Source organism: Bos indicus x Bos taurus, chromosome 4, assembly GCF_003369695.1.
Source record: "Bos indicus x Bos taurus breed Angus x Brahman F1 hybrid chromosome 4, Bos_hybrid_MaternalHap_v2.0, whole genome shotgun sequence".
Lineage (NCBI taxonomy): Eukaryota > Metazoa > Chordata > Mammalia > Artiodactyla > Bovidae > Bos > Bos indicus x Bos taurus.
Genome location: NC_040079.1, coordinates 20,772,331 through 20,789,480, shown reverse-complemented (window position 1 = coordinate 20,789,480; position 17,150 = coordinate 20,772,331). Strand labels below are relative to the sequence as shown.

The following is a 17,150-nucleotide window of genomic DNA, read 5'->3' as shown; positions in this document are numbered from 1 at the left end:
CTAAGTCGCTTCAGTCGTGTCTGACTCTGTGCGACCCCAAGATGGCAGCCCACATGGCTCCCCCGTCCCTGGGATTCTCCAGGCAAGAACACTGGAGTGGGTTACCATTTCTTTCTCCAACGCACGAAAGTGAAAAGTGAAAGTGAAGTCGCTCAGTCGTGTCCGACTCTTAGCGACCCCATGGACTTTGCACATCAGGATCCTCCGTCCATGGGATTTTCCAGGCAAGAGTACTGGGGTGGGGTGCCATTGCCTTCTCCTAGTGTTTACTAAAGTGGAACATATACACAATGTGATGGTGAACTTTATATGTCAACTGGACTGAAGGATGCCCAGACAGCTGATAAAACATTATTTCTGTGGTGTTTCCAGAAGAGATTAGTATTTGAATTGGTGAAGTGAATGAAGCAGATGGCCCTACCCAAAATGAGTATCTCTCTCTGTTAAATCACTTCAGTCATGTCAGAGTTTTTGTGACTCAATGGAAAGCAGTCTGCCAGGCTCCTCTGTTCACGGGATTCTCCAGGCAAGAATTTTGGAGCTGGTTTGTACTGGTTATATTCCAGGCAAGAATACTGGCGTGCTCTTCTCCAGGGGATCTTCTTGACCCAGGGACTGGACCCATGTCTCTTATGTCTCCTGCACTGGCAGTCGGGTTCTTTACCATTAGTGGCACCAGGGAAGCCCACCCAACGTGAATGAGTGCCATCCAATCCTTTGAGGGACTCAGCAGAACCAAAAGGCAGAGGAAGAACATTTTCGCTTGCTGCTTGAGCTGAGACTTCTGTCTTCTCCTGCCCCCAGACATCAGCACTCCTGGTTCTCAGGCCTTTGGAGTCAGATCAGGACTTACATCATTGTCCCTCCGCCCCACCCCCCATTGGAGTGTTTTGTCAATTCTATTCCCTCTCATTGGTCACACTTGGGTAAGAATAGGAATCTTGTTAGGAATGTGTCTCCTCTGTATTCCCTCTTCCTTCATCTGTCACGTTCTGAGGATGTGACCCTTACTGCAGCCATGAGGGTGCTGAACTTGGACTGGGTGGGATGCTGGATGGACCCTGGCTTCACTAAGGCTTGTCAGCTAGACTCCCAGGGATATCTACTAACAGACTCTGCTCTAGGTCCATAGCCCTGAATTTTGGAATGCCTTTGGTCCAGTCCTAGTGAGCCTGGGGCAGGCACACTAAGACAGTAAGTGAGGGCTAGAGTAATGCCTGAGCAAACTACCTTGTACTAGAAGGACTGGAAAAGGTCAGTTTTCATTTCAATCCCAAAGAAGGGCAATGCCAAAGAATGTTCAAGCCATCCCCCACAACTGCACTCATTTTACATGCTAGCAAGGTAATGCTCAAAATCCTTCAAGTCAGGCTTCAGCAGTGCATGAACCATGAACTTCCAGATGTTCAAGCTGGATTTAGAAAAGGCATAGGAACCAGAAATCATATTGCCAATATTAGATGGGTCATAGAGAAAGCAAGGGAATTCCAGAAAAACATCTTACTTCTGCTTCATTGACTACACTAGAAACTTTGACTGTGTGGATCACAACAAACTGTGGGAAATTCTTCAAGGGATGGGAATACCAGACCACCTTACCTACCTCCTGAGAAACCTGTATGCAAGTCAAGAAGCAACAGTTAGGAGGAGGAGCTAAGATGGCGGAGGAGTAGGACGGGGAGAACACTTTCTCCCCCACAAATTCATCAAAAGAACATTTAAACACCGAGTAAATTACACAAAACAACTTCTGAAAGCCGGCAGAGGACATCAGGCACCCAGAAAAGCAACCCAAGTCTTCGAAAGGAGAGAGAAGAAATACAGCTCCACCCACCAGAACACCGACACAAGCTTCCCTAACCAAGAAACCTTGACAAGCCACTGTACAAACCCACACAGAGTGAGGAAACGCCACAATAAAGAGAACTCCACAAACTGCCAGAATACAGAAAGGACACCCCAAACTCAGCAGTTTAAACAAGATGAAGAGACAGAGGAATACCCAGAAGATAAAGGAACAGGATAAAAGCCCACCAAACCAAACAAAAGAGGAAGAGATAGGGAATCTACCTGATAAAGAATTCCGAATAATGATAGTGAAATTGATCCAAAATCTTGAAATCAAAATGGAATCACAGATAAATAGCTTGGAGACAAAGATTGAGAAGATGCAAGAAAGGTTTAACAAGGACCTAGAAGAAATAAAAGAGAGTCAATATAAAATGAATAATGCAATAAATGAAATTAAAAACACTCTGGAGGCAACAAATAGTAGAATAACAGAGGCAGAAGATAGGATTAGTGAATTAGAAGATAAAAGGGTAGAAATAAATGAATCAGAGAGGATAAAAGAAAAACGAATTAAAAGAAATGAGGACAATCTCAGAGACCTCCAGGACAATATTAAATGCTACAACATTCGAATCATAGGGGTCCCAGAAGAAGAAGACAAAAAGAAAGACCATGAGAAAATACTTGAGGAGATAATAGTTGAAAACTTCCCTAAAATGGGGAAGGGAATAATCACCCAAGTCCAAGAAACCCAGAGAGTCCCAAACAGGATAAACCCAAGGCAAAACACCCCAAGACACATATTAATCAAATTAACAAAGATCAAACACAAAGAACAAATATTAAAAGCAGCAAGGGAAAAACAACAAATAACACACAAGTGAATTCCCATAAGGATAACAGCTGATCTTTCAATAGAAACTCTTCAAGCCAGGAGGGAATGGCAAGACATACTTAAAGTGATGAAAGAAAATAACTTACAGCCCAGATTATTGTACCCAGCAAGGATCTCATTCAAATATGAAGGAGAAATCAAAAGCTTCTCAGAGAAGCAAAAGCTGAGAGAATTCAGCACCACCAAACCAGCTCTCCAACAAATACTAAAGGATATTCTCTAGACAGGGAACACAAAAAGGGTGTATAAACTCGAACCCAAAACAATAAAGTAAATGGCAATGGGATCATACTTATCAGTAATTACCTTAAATGTAAATGGGTTGAATGCCCCGACCAAAAGACAAAGACTGGCTGAATGGATACAAAAACAAGACCCCTACATATGTTGTCTACAAGAGACCCACCTCAAAACAGGGGACACATACAGACTGAAAGTGAAGGGCTGGAAAAAGATTTTCCATGCAAATAGGGACCAAAAGAAAGCAGGAGTAGCAATACTTATATCAGATAAAATAGACTTTAAAACAAAGGCTGTGAAAAGAGACAAAGATGGTCACTACATAATGATCAAAGGATCAATCCAAGAAGAAGATATAACAATTATAAATATATATGCACCCAACACGGGAGCGCCACAATATGTAAGACAAATGCTAACAAGTATGAAAGGAGAAATTAACAATAACACAATAATAGTGGGAGACTTTAATACCCCACTCACACCTATGGATAGATCAACTAAACAGAAAATTAACAAGGAAACACAAACGTTAAACGATACAATAGACCAGTTAGACCTAATTGATATCTATAGGACATTTCATCCCAAAACAATGAATTTCACCTTTTTCTCAAGTGCACGTGGAACCTTCTCCAGGATAGATCACATCCTGGGCCATAAATCTAGCCTTGGTAAATTCAAAAAAATAGAAATCATTCCAAGCATCTTTTCTGACCACAATGCAGTAAGATTAGATCACAATTACACGAGAAAAACTATTAAAAATTCCAACATATGGAGGCTGAACAACACCCTGCTGAATAACCAACAAATCACAGAAGAAATCAAAAAAGAAATCAAAATTTGCATAGAAACGAATGGAAATGAAAACACAACAACTCAAAACCTGTGGGACACTGTAAAAGCAGTCCTAAGGGGAAAGTTCATAGCAATACAGGCATACCTCAAGAAACAAGAAAAAAGTCAAATAAATAACCTAACCCTACACCTAAAGCAACTAGAAAAGGAAGAAATGAAGAACCCCAGGGTTAGTAGAAGGAAAGAAATCTTAAAAATTAGGGCAGAAATAAATGCAAAAGAAACAAAAGAGACCATAGCAAAAATCAACAAAGCCAAAAGCTGGTTCTTTGAAAGGATAAATAAAATTGACAACCCATTAGCCAGACTCATCAAGAAACAAAGGGAGAAAAATCAAATCCATAAAATTAGAAATGAAAATGGAAAGATCACCACAGACAACACAGAAATACAAAGGATCATAAGAGACTACTATCAACAATTACATGCCAATAAAATGGACAACATGGAAGAAATGGACAAATTCTTAGAAAAGTACAACTTTCCAAAACTAGACCAGGAAGAAATAGAAAATCTTAACAGACCCATCACAAGCACGGAAATTGAAACTGTAATCAGAAATCTTCCAGCAAACAAAAGCCCAGGTCCAGACGGCTTCACAGCTGAATTCTACCAAAAATTTAGAGAAGAGCTAACACCTATCCTGCTCAAACTCTTCCAGAAAATTGCAGAGGAAGGTAAACTTCCAAACTCATTCTATGAGGCTACCATCACCCTAATACCAAAACCTGACAAAGACGCCACAGAAAAAGAAAACTACAGGCCAATATCACTGATGAACATAGATGCAAAATCCTTAACAAAATTCTAGCAATCAGAATCCAACAATACATTAAAAAGATCATACACCATGACCAAGTGGGCTTTATCCCAAGGATGCAAGGATTCTTCAATATCTGCAAATCAATCAATGTAATACACCACATTAACAAATTGAAAAATAAAAACCATATGATTATCTCAATAGATGCAGAGAAAGCCTTTGACAAAATTCAACATCCATTTATGATAAGAACTCTCCAGAAAGCAGGAATAGAAGGAACATACATCAACATAATAAAAGCTATATATGACAAACCCACAGCAAACATTATCCTCAATGGTGAAAAATTGAAAGCATTTCCTCTAAAGTTAGGAACAAGACAAGGGTGCCCACTTTCACCATTACTATTCCACATAGTTTTGGAAGTTTTGGCCACAGCAATCAGAGCAGAAAAAGAAATAAAAGGAATCCAAATTCGAAAAGAAGAAGTAAAACTCACACTGTTTGCAGATGACATGATCCTCTACATAGAAAACCCTAAAGACTCCACCAGAAAATTACTAGAACTAATCAATGATTATAGTAAAGTTGCAGGATATAAAATCAACACACAGAAATCCCTTGCATTCCTATACACTAATAATGAGAAAACCGAAAGAGAAATTAAGGAAACAATTCCATTCACCATTGCAATGGAAAGAATAAAATACTTAGGAATATATCTACCTAAAGAAACTAAAGACCTATATATAGAAAACTATAAAACACTGGTGAAAGAAATCAAAGAGGACACTAATAGATGGAGAAATATACCATGTTCATGGATTGGAAGAATCAATATAGTGAAAATGAGTATACTACCCAAAGCAATTTATAGATTCAATGCAATCCCTATCAAGCTACCAACGGTATTCTTCACAGAGCTAGAACAAATAATTTCACAATTTGTATGGAAATACAAAAAACCTCGAATAGCCAAAGCGATCTTGAGAAAGAAGAATGGAACTGGACGAATCAACCTACCTGACTTCAGACTCTATTACAAAGCCACAGTCATCAAGACAGTATGGTACTGGCACAAAGACAGAAATATTGATCAATGGAACAAAATAGAAAGCCCAGAGATAAATCCATGCACATATGGACACCTTATCTTTGACAAAGGAGGCAAGAATATACAATGGATTAAAGACAATCTCTTTCACAAGTGGTGCTGGGAAAACTGGTCAACCACTTGTAAAAGAATGAAACTAGAACACTTTCTAACACCATACACAAAAATAAACTCAAAATGGATTAAAGATCTCAACGTAAGACCAGAAACTATAAAACTCCTAAAGGAGAACATAGGCAAAACACTCTCCGACATACATGACAGCAGGATCCTCTATGACCCACCTCCCAGAATATTGGAAATAAAAGCAAAAATAAACAAATGGGACCTAATTAAACTTAAAAGCTTCTGCACATCAAAGGAAACTAGTAGCAAGGTGAAAAGGCAGCCTTCAGAATGGGAGAAAATAATAGCAAATGAAGCAATGGACAAACAAGTAATCTCCAAAATATACAAGCAACTCCTACAGCTCAACTCCAGAAAAATAAATGACCTGATCAAAAAATGGGCCAAAGAACTAAATAGACATTTCTCCAAAGAAGACATACAGATGGCTAACAAACACATGAAAAGATGCTCAACATCACTCATTATCAGAGAAATGCAAATCAAAACCACTATGAGGTACCATTTCACGCCAGTCAGAATGGCTGCGATCCAAAAGTCTACAAGCAATAAATGCTGGAGAGGGTGTGGAGAAAAGGGAACTCTCTTACACTGTTGGTGGGAATGCAAACTAGTACAGCCACTATGGAGAACAGTGTGGAGATTCCTTAAAAAACTGGAAATAGAACTGCCTTATGATCCAGCAATCCCACTGCTGGGCATACACACTGAGGAAACCAGAAGGGAAAGAGACACGTGTACCCCAATGTTCATCGCAGCACTGTTTATAATAGCCAGGACATGGAAGCAACCTAGGTGCCCATCAGCAGATGAATGGATAAGAAAGCTGTGGTACATATACACAATGGAATATTACTCAGCCATTAAAAAGAATACATTTGAATCAGTTCTAATGAGATGGATAAAACTGGAACCTATTATACAGAGTGAAGTAAGCCAGAAAGAAAAACACCAATACAGTATACTAACACATATATATGGAATTTAGAAAGATGGTAACAATAACCCTGTGTACGAGACAGCAAAAGAGACACCGATGTATAGATCAGTCTTATGGACTCTGTGGGAGAGGGAGAGGGTGGGGAGATTTGGGAGAATAGCATTGAAACATATATAATATCATGTATGAAACGAGTCGCCAGTCCAGGTTTGATGCACGGTACTGGATGCTTGGGGCTGGTGCACTGGGACGACCCAGAGGGAGGGTAGGGGAGGGAGGAGGGAGGAGGGTTCAGGATGGGGAACGCGGGTATACCTGTGGCGGATTCATTTTGATATTTGGCAAAACTAATACAATATTGTAAAGTTTAAAAATAAAATAAAATTTAAAAAAAAAAGAAGCAACAGTTAGAACCGGATACGGAACAATGGACTGATTGCAAATTGAGAAAGGAGTATGTCAAGGCTGTATACTGTCACCCTGCTTATTTAACTTACATGCAAAGCACATGTTGTGAAATGCCAGGTTGGATGAAGCACAAATGGACTCAAGAGTGCCAGGAGAATATTAATAACCTCAGATATACAGATGACACCACACTTACGGTGGAAAGCGAAGAGAAACTAAAGAGCCTTTTGATGAAAGTGAAAGAGGAGAGTGAAAAAGCTGGCTTAAAGCTCAACATTCAGAAAACTAAATTGTGTCGTCTGGTTCCATCACTTCATGGCTAATAGATGGGGAAACAATGGAAACAGTGACAGACTTTATTTTCTTGGGCTCCAAAATCACTGCAGATGGTGACTGCAGCCATGAAATTAAAAGATACTTGCTCCTTGGAAGAAAAGCTATGACCAACCTAGACAGCATATTAAAAAGCAGAGACATGACTTTGTCAACAAAGGTCCATCTACTCAAAGCTATGGTTTTTCCAGTAGTCATATATGAATGTAAGAGTTGGACCATAACGAAGGCTGAGAGTTGAAGAACTAATGCCTTCGAACTGTGGTGTTGGTGAAGACTCTTGAGAGTGCCCTGGACTGCAAGGAGATCCAACCAGTCCATCCTAAAGGAAATCAACCCTGAATATTCTTTGGAAGGACTGATGCTGAAGCTGAAACTCCAATACTATGGCCACCTGATGTGAAGAACTGACTGATTTGAAAAGACCCTGATGCTAGGAAAGATTGAAGGTGGGAGGAGAAGCGGAGGACAGAGGATGAGATGGTTGAATGGCATCACTCACTCAATGGACATGAGTTTGAGTCAACTGTGGGAGTTGGTGATGGATGGGGAGGCCTGGCGTGCTGCAGTCCATGGGGTAAAAAAGTGTCAGTCATTGCCAGGAGCCAGCGAGAGGCACTCCAGTCAGGACAAAGGTCATGAGGAAGGAGGCTCAGCATACGCAAAGGCGGGATCGAGCCTCAGGAGTCCCCCTGGATATTCTCGAGTATCTACCCCAAAAAAACCAGAGTCTGCCTACTTTATTGCTTTGTGCTCTCACCTCTGACTTTACTGGGGGCTGTCCCCCACCACCATCTCGCTCTCTCTGACAAAGAGTTAACTTACAGCTCCAATTAAAGTTTCTGGGCATTAGGAGTGTTTAAATCTAAACCCCTCAGATAGCTCTCTAACTCGCCTGACAAGTTTACCTGGACTCCTACAACTGTGCATACGATTGTTTACAGTCTCTCAGCCTCGAGAGGCACGGGAAGCTTAAGATATTCAAATAGCTTAGAGCCTCTCAGAGAGTTAGAAACTGTCAGAATAAAGCTAGTAAAAGATTTCATTGATGAGCCAATGCTTGCTGCCAAGTTTCCACATCCCCTGTATTGTATCCTTGAATGTGTATTAATTAATATAGTTAGTATGTAGAAAAAATAAGTAGTGGCCTTGGTGTTAGCAACTTTAGACCCTTAAGGTAATAAATTCTTTCCTTTGTTGTAAACCCACTGCACCTCTGCCCTATAGGAATGCAATTTTATCTAACACCTTCGGAGGATGGCGCCAAACCTTAGAATAATTACTCTTAGAGAAAATAAGTCTTACGGTTGACAAACCTTTGTCAAGAGCCATAAAATGTTAATAGGCCTTCTGGCCAGAAGATGATGTAAATCACCTAAGCCATTTGTATATGATAAATTTGCAGGAAAGAAACCCTAGTTTTTGATAAGGATCAAAGATTGCTGACTTTGCATCCCCTATTAGCCTCTGTGTGTAACTTAGGGTATAAAAGCCCCTGTTGAAAATAAAGCTACGGGCCTTGTTCACCAAAGCTTGGTCTCCCCATGTCATTCTTCTCCTTAATTTCCAGCTGAGTCTCCATATGGAGCACGGAGGTCCTCTGCGACCATTTATTTGCCTGGGCTTCTAAGACCCACTCGAGAAGGTGTCTAAGGTGGGGCACCTTCCGCTATTCCAGACGGCGCCTGCGGCCTCTGTGGTCAGAGCTAACCTGGTGCCACAGGTTATATTGATTTTCCACGTAAACCAAGCTACTCAGCCTCTTTTCTCCACTGAATTTTCCTACTGAGCTCTCCTCATTCTATTACTCTTTATATCTTTTATGAATATTTGAATAGGTCGACAATGCCGTCTCTCCTTCGAATACCCTGGATCAGCCGGGGCTGGACCCCGGCAAGTCACGACGGTGTGACTGAACAACAAGAAGAACCCCACCCGTATACTGTTTGTGTAACTCTGCCCCTGCTCCAGAGGAGGGGGGCCTTTGAGCCACTCCAGGCTTACATATTTAAGGTCAAGCTGGGAGGGAGATTATTGGACTTCCCAGAAATCTCAGGCAACCTTCCCTCTCATATATTATTCCACCCATAAGCCATCCTTGACCTCACCTCCAAAGCCAGGTGAGGATGTTAGAGTCTGGAAGCTATGAGGCCTACTGTCCCTGAGGGTGTGGCTGTGTGCTGGCTTCCTAATCTATCATTTAGATAAGCCAACCTGGAGCATGGGCTTCCTGGTGACTCAGAGTGTAAAGAATCTTCCTGCAGTGCAGGAGATCAGGATTCCATCCCTAGGTTGGGAAGATTCCCTGGAGGAAGGCATGGCTACCCACTCCAGGATTCTTGCCTGTGGAATTCCATGGAAAGAGGAGCCTGGTGGGCTACAGTCCAGGGGGTTGCAAAGAATCGGACATGACTGAGCAACTAACACTCACTCAGCTCAACTTATCCAGGAGCATGGCCAAACTTTAAAGCCTGCTTCAATCCACCAGTTTCTTTCCCTGAATGACACAACTGAATTAAACAAGGACCAGTGTCTTAAAGTTTGGAGTCTTGCCTAGCAGTGAGCTGAGAAAATGAGTCAACTCCGAAGCCCCTTTTGAGGACCACCCCATTCCTCACACCACACCCCTCAACCCAATACCTCTCGGATCCTCTTCTGCCATTCCTCAGTGAATTCAGGTGAGCTGGTGTTCACCTGGCTGGCATTGAGTGTCCACGCGGGGCACTTCCAGGTGGGAAGAGACAGCATGGCCAGGGAGGGTCCCAAGAAAGCAAAGGTCCCTCCCTGGAGAATGGGCAGCCTGGAGGAGGGGAAAGGAGACAGTTACCCATTAGCCCCTTTAACACTGGCCTGTCACTGGCCCCAGCAGAGGCCTTTTCATCCCAAGTCCTCCCTTGGTTTCAGGGCAACATATGAGTCCTGCAGTTCTCAGTTATAGGGAACTCCTCCTGCTGCTGCTGCTGCTTCTAAGTCACTTCAGTCGTGTCTGACTCTATGCGACCCCATAGATGGCAGCCCACCAGGCTCCCCAGTCCCTGGGATTCTCCAGGCAAGAACACTGGAGTGGGTTGCCATTTCCTTCTCCAATGCATGAAAGGGAAAAGTGAAAGTGAAGTCACTCAGTCGTGTCTGACTCTTTGTGATCCCATGGACTGCAGCCTACCAGGCTCCTCTGTCCATGGGATTTTCCAGGCAAGAGTACTGGAGTGGGGTGCCATTGCCTTCTCCGAGGGAACTCCTATCAATCTCCAAGTCAGATCCATGAATTTGCCAAACTTTGGACAGGTAGGAGAGGTGAGGAGGATATGATCAGCAGACCTAATCCCAGTCCTGGAGATGCGAGCCCAGGAGCAGAGAGTCACGTACTGGAAAATGATCTGGGGCAGCACAGAGCTCAGGGAACATGTTTGGTGGGTGCCACTGTCTTCCTCAGTCCCAGAGAAACTTCCCCAGACCCCAGGATCAAAGCACAGTGCACACACGTCAAGTTCCCTCACTGACAAGAGATGCACAGCCTAGAATCTGGGTGGCCAGATTCCTTTTCGCCTTCAAAAATGAAAGGTGATTCCAGACCTCTACCTCCAGGCTCCTTTCTATCACATGGACTGAACATGCTTGAGGTCCATTATCAGGGCATGTCCCCCACACAAGCCTTCCTTCTTCCTGGTCAGCGTCTCACTCTGGCCTCTGTGAGAACTTCCAGCAGTGTCCATCTGACTTGTCTCCCTTCAAGGTGAACATAGCCTGGTAAGTCAACCTCCAATAACCCTGTCTTACTAGAAGGTCAGAAGCTGTTAAGGCTGACCTAGTCTCCTCACCTGCATATTATAATAGAACTGGTGCGGAGGGAGAGTGGAACAGGATCTTAGCCTCTTGCTTGCATTTGTCATATATACCTTACCCAGTTTAGATACTTGTTCTTAACAATACTAGAAGAGTACTTTTGAAATCAGGATTCCACGAAGATAGCTTAAAGAGTCTCCTTGAGAACGAACCCATTTTATTTAATGAAAATATAAAGTATACGAAAGAGTTTTACTGCCTAACTGGATTTTGTCCTGGCTGAACATAGGAACTAGCAAGGGCTGAGCATCAGCCTCAGATGAGTTCACGGGTGCACCCAGGCATGGAGAGAGCTTAGACCTCCAGGTGATTCTAACACCAGCCAGGGTTGAGAACAACTGATCTAGATTCATAAATCTAGACCCATAAGGCTCCAAAAGAGATTAGAATATATGGCACAGACAGGGCAGGAAACATGGGTGATGGAATGGGTATGTATGAACGATTTTTTAGTTAAAAAAATTATGGTGGGGAGAGATAAATTAGGAATTTGGGATTAACATGTATACACTAATACATATATAATAGGTAAACAACAACGACCTTCTGTATAGCACAGGGAATTATAATTTATTTTATAATAATCTATAATAAAAGAGAATCTATATATAATATACATTTATATATATATGTATAACTGAATCAATTTGCTATATACTTGAAAGTAACACAACATTGTAAATTCAGTTCAGTTCAGTCGCTCAGTCGTGTCTGACTCTTTGCAACCCTGTGAATCGCAGCACGCCAGGCCTCCCTGTCCATCACCAACTCCTGGAGTTCACTCAGACTCATGTCCATCGAGTCAGTGATGCCATCCAGCCATCTCATCCTCTGTCATCCCCTTCTCCTCCTGCCCCAAATCCCTCTCAGCATCAGGGTCTTTTCCAATGACTCATCTCTTCGAGTGAGGTGGCTAAAGTACTGGAGTTTCAGCTTTAGCATCATTCCTTCCAAAGAAATCTCAGGGCTGATCTTCAGAATGGACTGGTTGGATCTCCTTGCAGTGCAAGGGACTCTCAAGAGTCTTCTCCAACACCACAGTTCAAAAGCATCAATTCTTCAGCGCTCAGCCCTCTTCACAGTCCAACTTTCACATCCATACATGACCACAGGAAAAACCATAGCCTTGACTACACGGACCTTGGTTGGCAAAGTAATGTCTCTGCTTTTCAATATGCTATCTAGGTTAGTCATAATTTTTTTTCTAAGGAGTAAGCATCTTTTAATTTCCTGGCTGCAGTCACCATCTGCAGTGATTTTGGAGCCCCCCAAAATAAAGTCTGACACTGTTTCCACTGTTTCCCCATCTATTTCCCATGAAGTGATGGGACCAGATGCCATGATCTTAGTTTTCTGAATGTTGAGCTTTAAGCCAACTTTTTCACTCTCCACTTTCACTTTCATCAAGAAGCTTTTTAGTTCCTCTTGTAAATTCCCATTGTAAATTAATTATACTTCAATTAAACATTCATAGAAATTATGAAGATAAGTATCTTGACAGAGAAGGGAAACACGCTATATCATTGCAAAATCCCTTTTGAGCTTTTAAAATGAACATAGACACCTTTGCATATCATAGGTACAGACAGTATGTAATCCAAGACTTGTGTTTCAGTTTTTTGCTGTAATTCCATATGCACATTTCATTCATTCAACAAATATTTACTGAGGACTTGCTCTGTCGGAAGCACTGGTTGTCAGGTATTGGAAATACCACAGTGAGTGAGACAAAATTCCCACTTATATTCTAGTTACATATTTCCTGGTTAGCCCTTATACTAACTAGTCATTTACAGTAACTCACTCTCAGGGATTCTTTAAACAGTTTACAGTTATAAACAATCCATCATTGCTATACCACCATGGCCTCAGCCATTTCAGTATTACTGGGTTCCATGAGGGCAGAGAAGTCTAGTTTTCTCTTCTATCCCTCGAGCACCAAGGTTAGTATTACAAAATCTATCAACATTGGGTTTTCTCATTTCATTTTTTTAGTTTAATAGGCATATAATGAAATCCTGACAAAAGTGAATTTGCATTTCATTAAGTCACAAAAGATGTGATTTTTATGTCTGTTTTTCCCTGTCTATAAACTGTTTTACTCATTACATAGAAATTAGACACTGCCAAAATATATTTAAAACAGTTTTACTGATGGTGAGATTTGTTTTCACTTAAAAAATATTTTCTGTTATTATATCCTTAACTTAGAACTTATTTAAGGGATATTTCAAAATTTTCAAGTAGTTCAGCATTTGTCTAACTCTGTTCATGTTGTTTTTTTCAAGATTATTACATGTAGTTGGGATAATGTACTAACATGATAGATGCACTTTTTACCCTTTATTTTTTTTATTTTATTTTTTTTTTGGTTGCACCTCTCAGCTTGCAGAATCTTAGTTCCCACCAAGGGAACTTGTATCAAAAGCACTGAGTCCTCACCACTGAACAACCAGGGAATTCCCTCTACCTTTAAGAAACTACTAAATACATTTTATGTTCAAGAGCAAGATGAATTGTTTCCATTAATTTACTAGAGTGTATTCCTATGTCCTTAAAAAAAAAAAGCCTCTTGATGAAAGTGAAAAAGGTGAGTGAAAAAATTGGCTTAAAGCTCAACATTCAGAAAACGAAGATCATGGCATCCGGTTCCATCACTTCATGGGAAATAGATGGGGAAACAGTGGAAACAGTGTCAGACTTTAATTTTGGGGGCTCCAAAATCACTGCAGATGGTGATTGCAGCCATGAAATTAAAAGACGCTTACTCCTTGGTAGGAAAGTTATGACCAACCTAGATAGCATATTGAAAAGCAGAGACATAACTTTGCCAACAAAGGTCTGTCTAGTCAAGGCTATGGTTTTTCCAGTAGTCATGTATGGATGTGAGAGTTGCACTGTGAAGAAAGCTGAGCACCAAAGAATTGATGCTTTTGAACTGTGGTGTTGGAGAAGACTCTTGAGAGTCCCTTGGACTGCAAGGAGATCCAAGCAGCCATTCTAAAGGAGATCGGTCCTGGGTGTTCTTTGGAAGGAATGATGCTAAAGCTGAAATTCCTGTACTTTGGCCACCTCATGCGAAGAGTTGATTCATTGGAAAAGACTCTGATGCTGGGAGGGATTGGGGGCAGGAGGAAAAGTGGATGACAGAGGATGAGATGGTTGTATGGCATCACTGACTCGATGGACGTGGGTTTGGATGAACTCCAGGAGTTGGTGATGGACAAGGAGGCCTGGTGTGCTGCACTTCATGGGGTCGCAAAGAGTCGGACACTACTGAGCGACTGAACTGAAATGAACTGATTCCTATGTCCTACAGTTAGATTCACACATATCCATAAATTCTTCCTTCCCTCTCCTATACTCAGATCTTCCAATCCCACTTTGCATCCATTCCTGTCCCCCTCCCCACCTTGTTTTATGAGCATTACCACCTTGCTCATAACTTCTTACTGATACTCTTTTGACAGAGATCTATGTATATTTCTTGCATTTCTACTAGTTTTCCTTTTATGCACTTTCTTGGTACATGTTTAAGATATATGCATTCAGTACCACTACAAGGCTTTCATTGTTCTATATACATTTTACCTTTTATGGTGACTTTTATGTGTATCTCAGAACTGCTTTTGATTTCACAATTAATTTCATCTCATGTTAAAAATTTTACCTTGAATATGACTCACTATTATTATACATGTGCCTTCTAATTCTTTTGTGAACCACAGATTGTTGATTTTTAAAATTCAACACTTTAGAAATAGAAGGGCCATTTGGAGAATATCCAACCTGGCTTTATAGATAATGGATCTGGAGCCCAAGGTCATAGAGTTAACCAGGATGTCTTGAGGTTTTTCACTATGGCGCTATAACACCAATTAAGAGCATGGTATAGACCAAAGGCAAGTTTGAATACGACTTGGTCTTATCAGCTGTGTGACCAAGGCATGTTGCCCAACTTCTGTAAGCCTCAGTGTCCTCTTTGACAAAATATAGTAGTAATCTCCCAAGGAGTAACTGTGAGGTTAAAATACATGTAAGTGATTAGCATGATGCCTGGGGAAGAGCTCAATGAATAGAATAATTTTCATTATTATTCCCCCTGAAATGTGTGGTTACTTCTGGAAAGGGTCACTCGGTCAGTTCAGTCACTCAATCATGTCAACTCTTTGTGACCCCATGGACTGCAGCGTGCCAGGCTTCCCTGTCCATTACCAACTCCCAGAGGTTGCTCAAACTCATGTCCACTGAATCAGTGATGCTATCCGACCATCTCATCCTCTGTCGTCCCCTTCTCCTACCCTCAATCTTTCCCAGCATCAGGGTCTTTTCTAATGAGTTGGCTTTTTGGATCAGGTGCCCTAAGTACTGGAGCTTCATCTCAAGCATCAGTCCTTCCAAAAACTATTCAGGGTTGATTTCCTTTAGGATGGACTGGTTTGACCTCCTTGCAGTCCAAGGGACTCTCAAGAGTCTTCTCCAACACCACAGTTCAAAGGCATTAGTTCTTCAACACTCAACCTTCTTTATGGTCCAACTCTCACATCCATACATGACTACTGGAAAAACCATAGCTTTAACTAGACAGACTTTGTTGGCAAAGTCATGTCTCTGCTTTTTAATATGCTATCTAGGTTGGTTATAACTTTTCTTCCAAGTAGCAAGTATCTTTTAATTTCATGGCTGCAAGTCACCATCTGCAGAAAATAAAGTCTGCCACTGTTTCCACTGTTTCCCCATCTATTTGCCATGAAGTGATGGGACCTGATGCCATGATCTTAGTTTTTTGAATGTTGAGCTTTAAGCCAACTTTTTCACTCTCCTCTTTCACTTTCATCAGGAGTTTCTTTAATTCCTCTTCACTTTCTGCAAAAAGGGTGGTGTCATCTGCATATCTGAGGTTATTGATATTTCTCCTGTCGATCTTGATTCCAGCTTGTCCTTCATCCAACCTGGCATTTCACATCATGTACTTTGCATACAAGTTAAATAAGCAGGGTGATAGTATACAGCCTTTGCATAATTTTTTCCCAATTTGGAAGCAGTCCATTGCTTCATATCCTGTTCTAACTGTTACTTCTTGACCTGCATACATGTTTCTCAGGAGGCAGGTAAGGTGGTCTGTTCTTCCCATCTCTTGAAGAGTTTTCCACAGTTTGTTGTGATCCACACAGTCAAAGGCTTTAGTGTAGTCAATGAAGCAGAAGCAGATGTTTTTCTGGAATTCCCTTGCTTTCTCTATGATCCATCTAATACTGGCAATATGATCTCTGGTTCCTCTGCCTTTTCTAAATCCAGTTGGAACATCTGAAATTTCACGGTTCACGTACGTTGAAGCCTGGCTTCAGTCATGTGAGGACTTCCCCATAGCTCAGTTGGTAAAGAATCCATCTGCAATGCAGGAGACCCTGGTTTGATTCCTGAGTCAGGAAGATCTGCTGCAGAAGGGATAGACTACCTACTCCAATATTCTTGGGCTTCCCTTGTGGCTCAGCTGGTAAAAATCTGCCTGCAATGCAGGAGACCTGGGTCTGATCCCTAGGTTGGGAAGATCCCCTGGAGAAGGGAAAGTCTACCCACTCCAGTATTGTGGCCTGGAGAATTCTATGGACTGTAATGGGGTTGCAAAGAGTTGGAAAAGGTCTGTATACCAAAACATTTTCTTAATGTTTCCTTAAATAACAGATATTATAGTATGGGCTTTTTTGTTTTGTTTTGTTTTTAAAGCTGTTGTCTGGCATTCCCATTTCTTGGAGGTTGGTTCTCTAAGATGTGCTTCCTAAGACTCTCCCTGTCCATTCTCCCCTTCCCTTCAGTCTTTACTATCTCATCTGTA

General features: G+C 41.5%; 1 protein-coding gene across 2 annotated transcripts in view; it reads right to left on the bottom strand.

Annotated features, from left to right (window-relative positions):
- Positions 1-17,150, bottom strand: part of LOC113891175 (solute carrier family 23 member 2-like) — an 85,114-nt gene that overhangs the window by 37,938 nt on the left and 30,026 nt on the right. For both annotated transcript variants that reach the window (XM_027538921.1, XM_027538920.1), the window contains exon 4: positions 10,112-10,271. In XM_027538921.1, the coding sequence (XP_027394722.1) occupies positions 10,112-10,271 (160 nt within the window). The remainder of the gene's footprint in view (positions 1-10,111; positions 10,272-17,150) is intronic.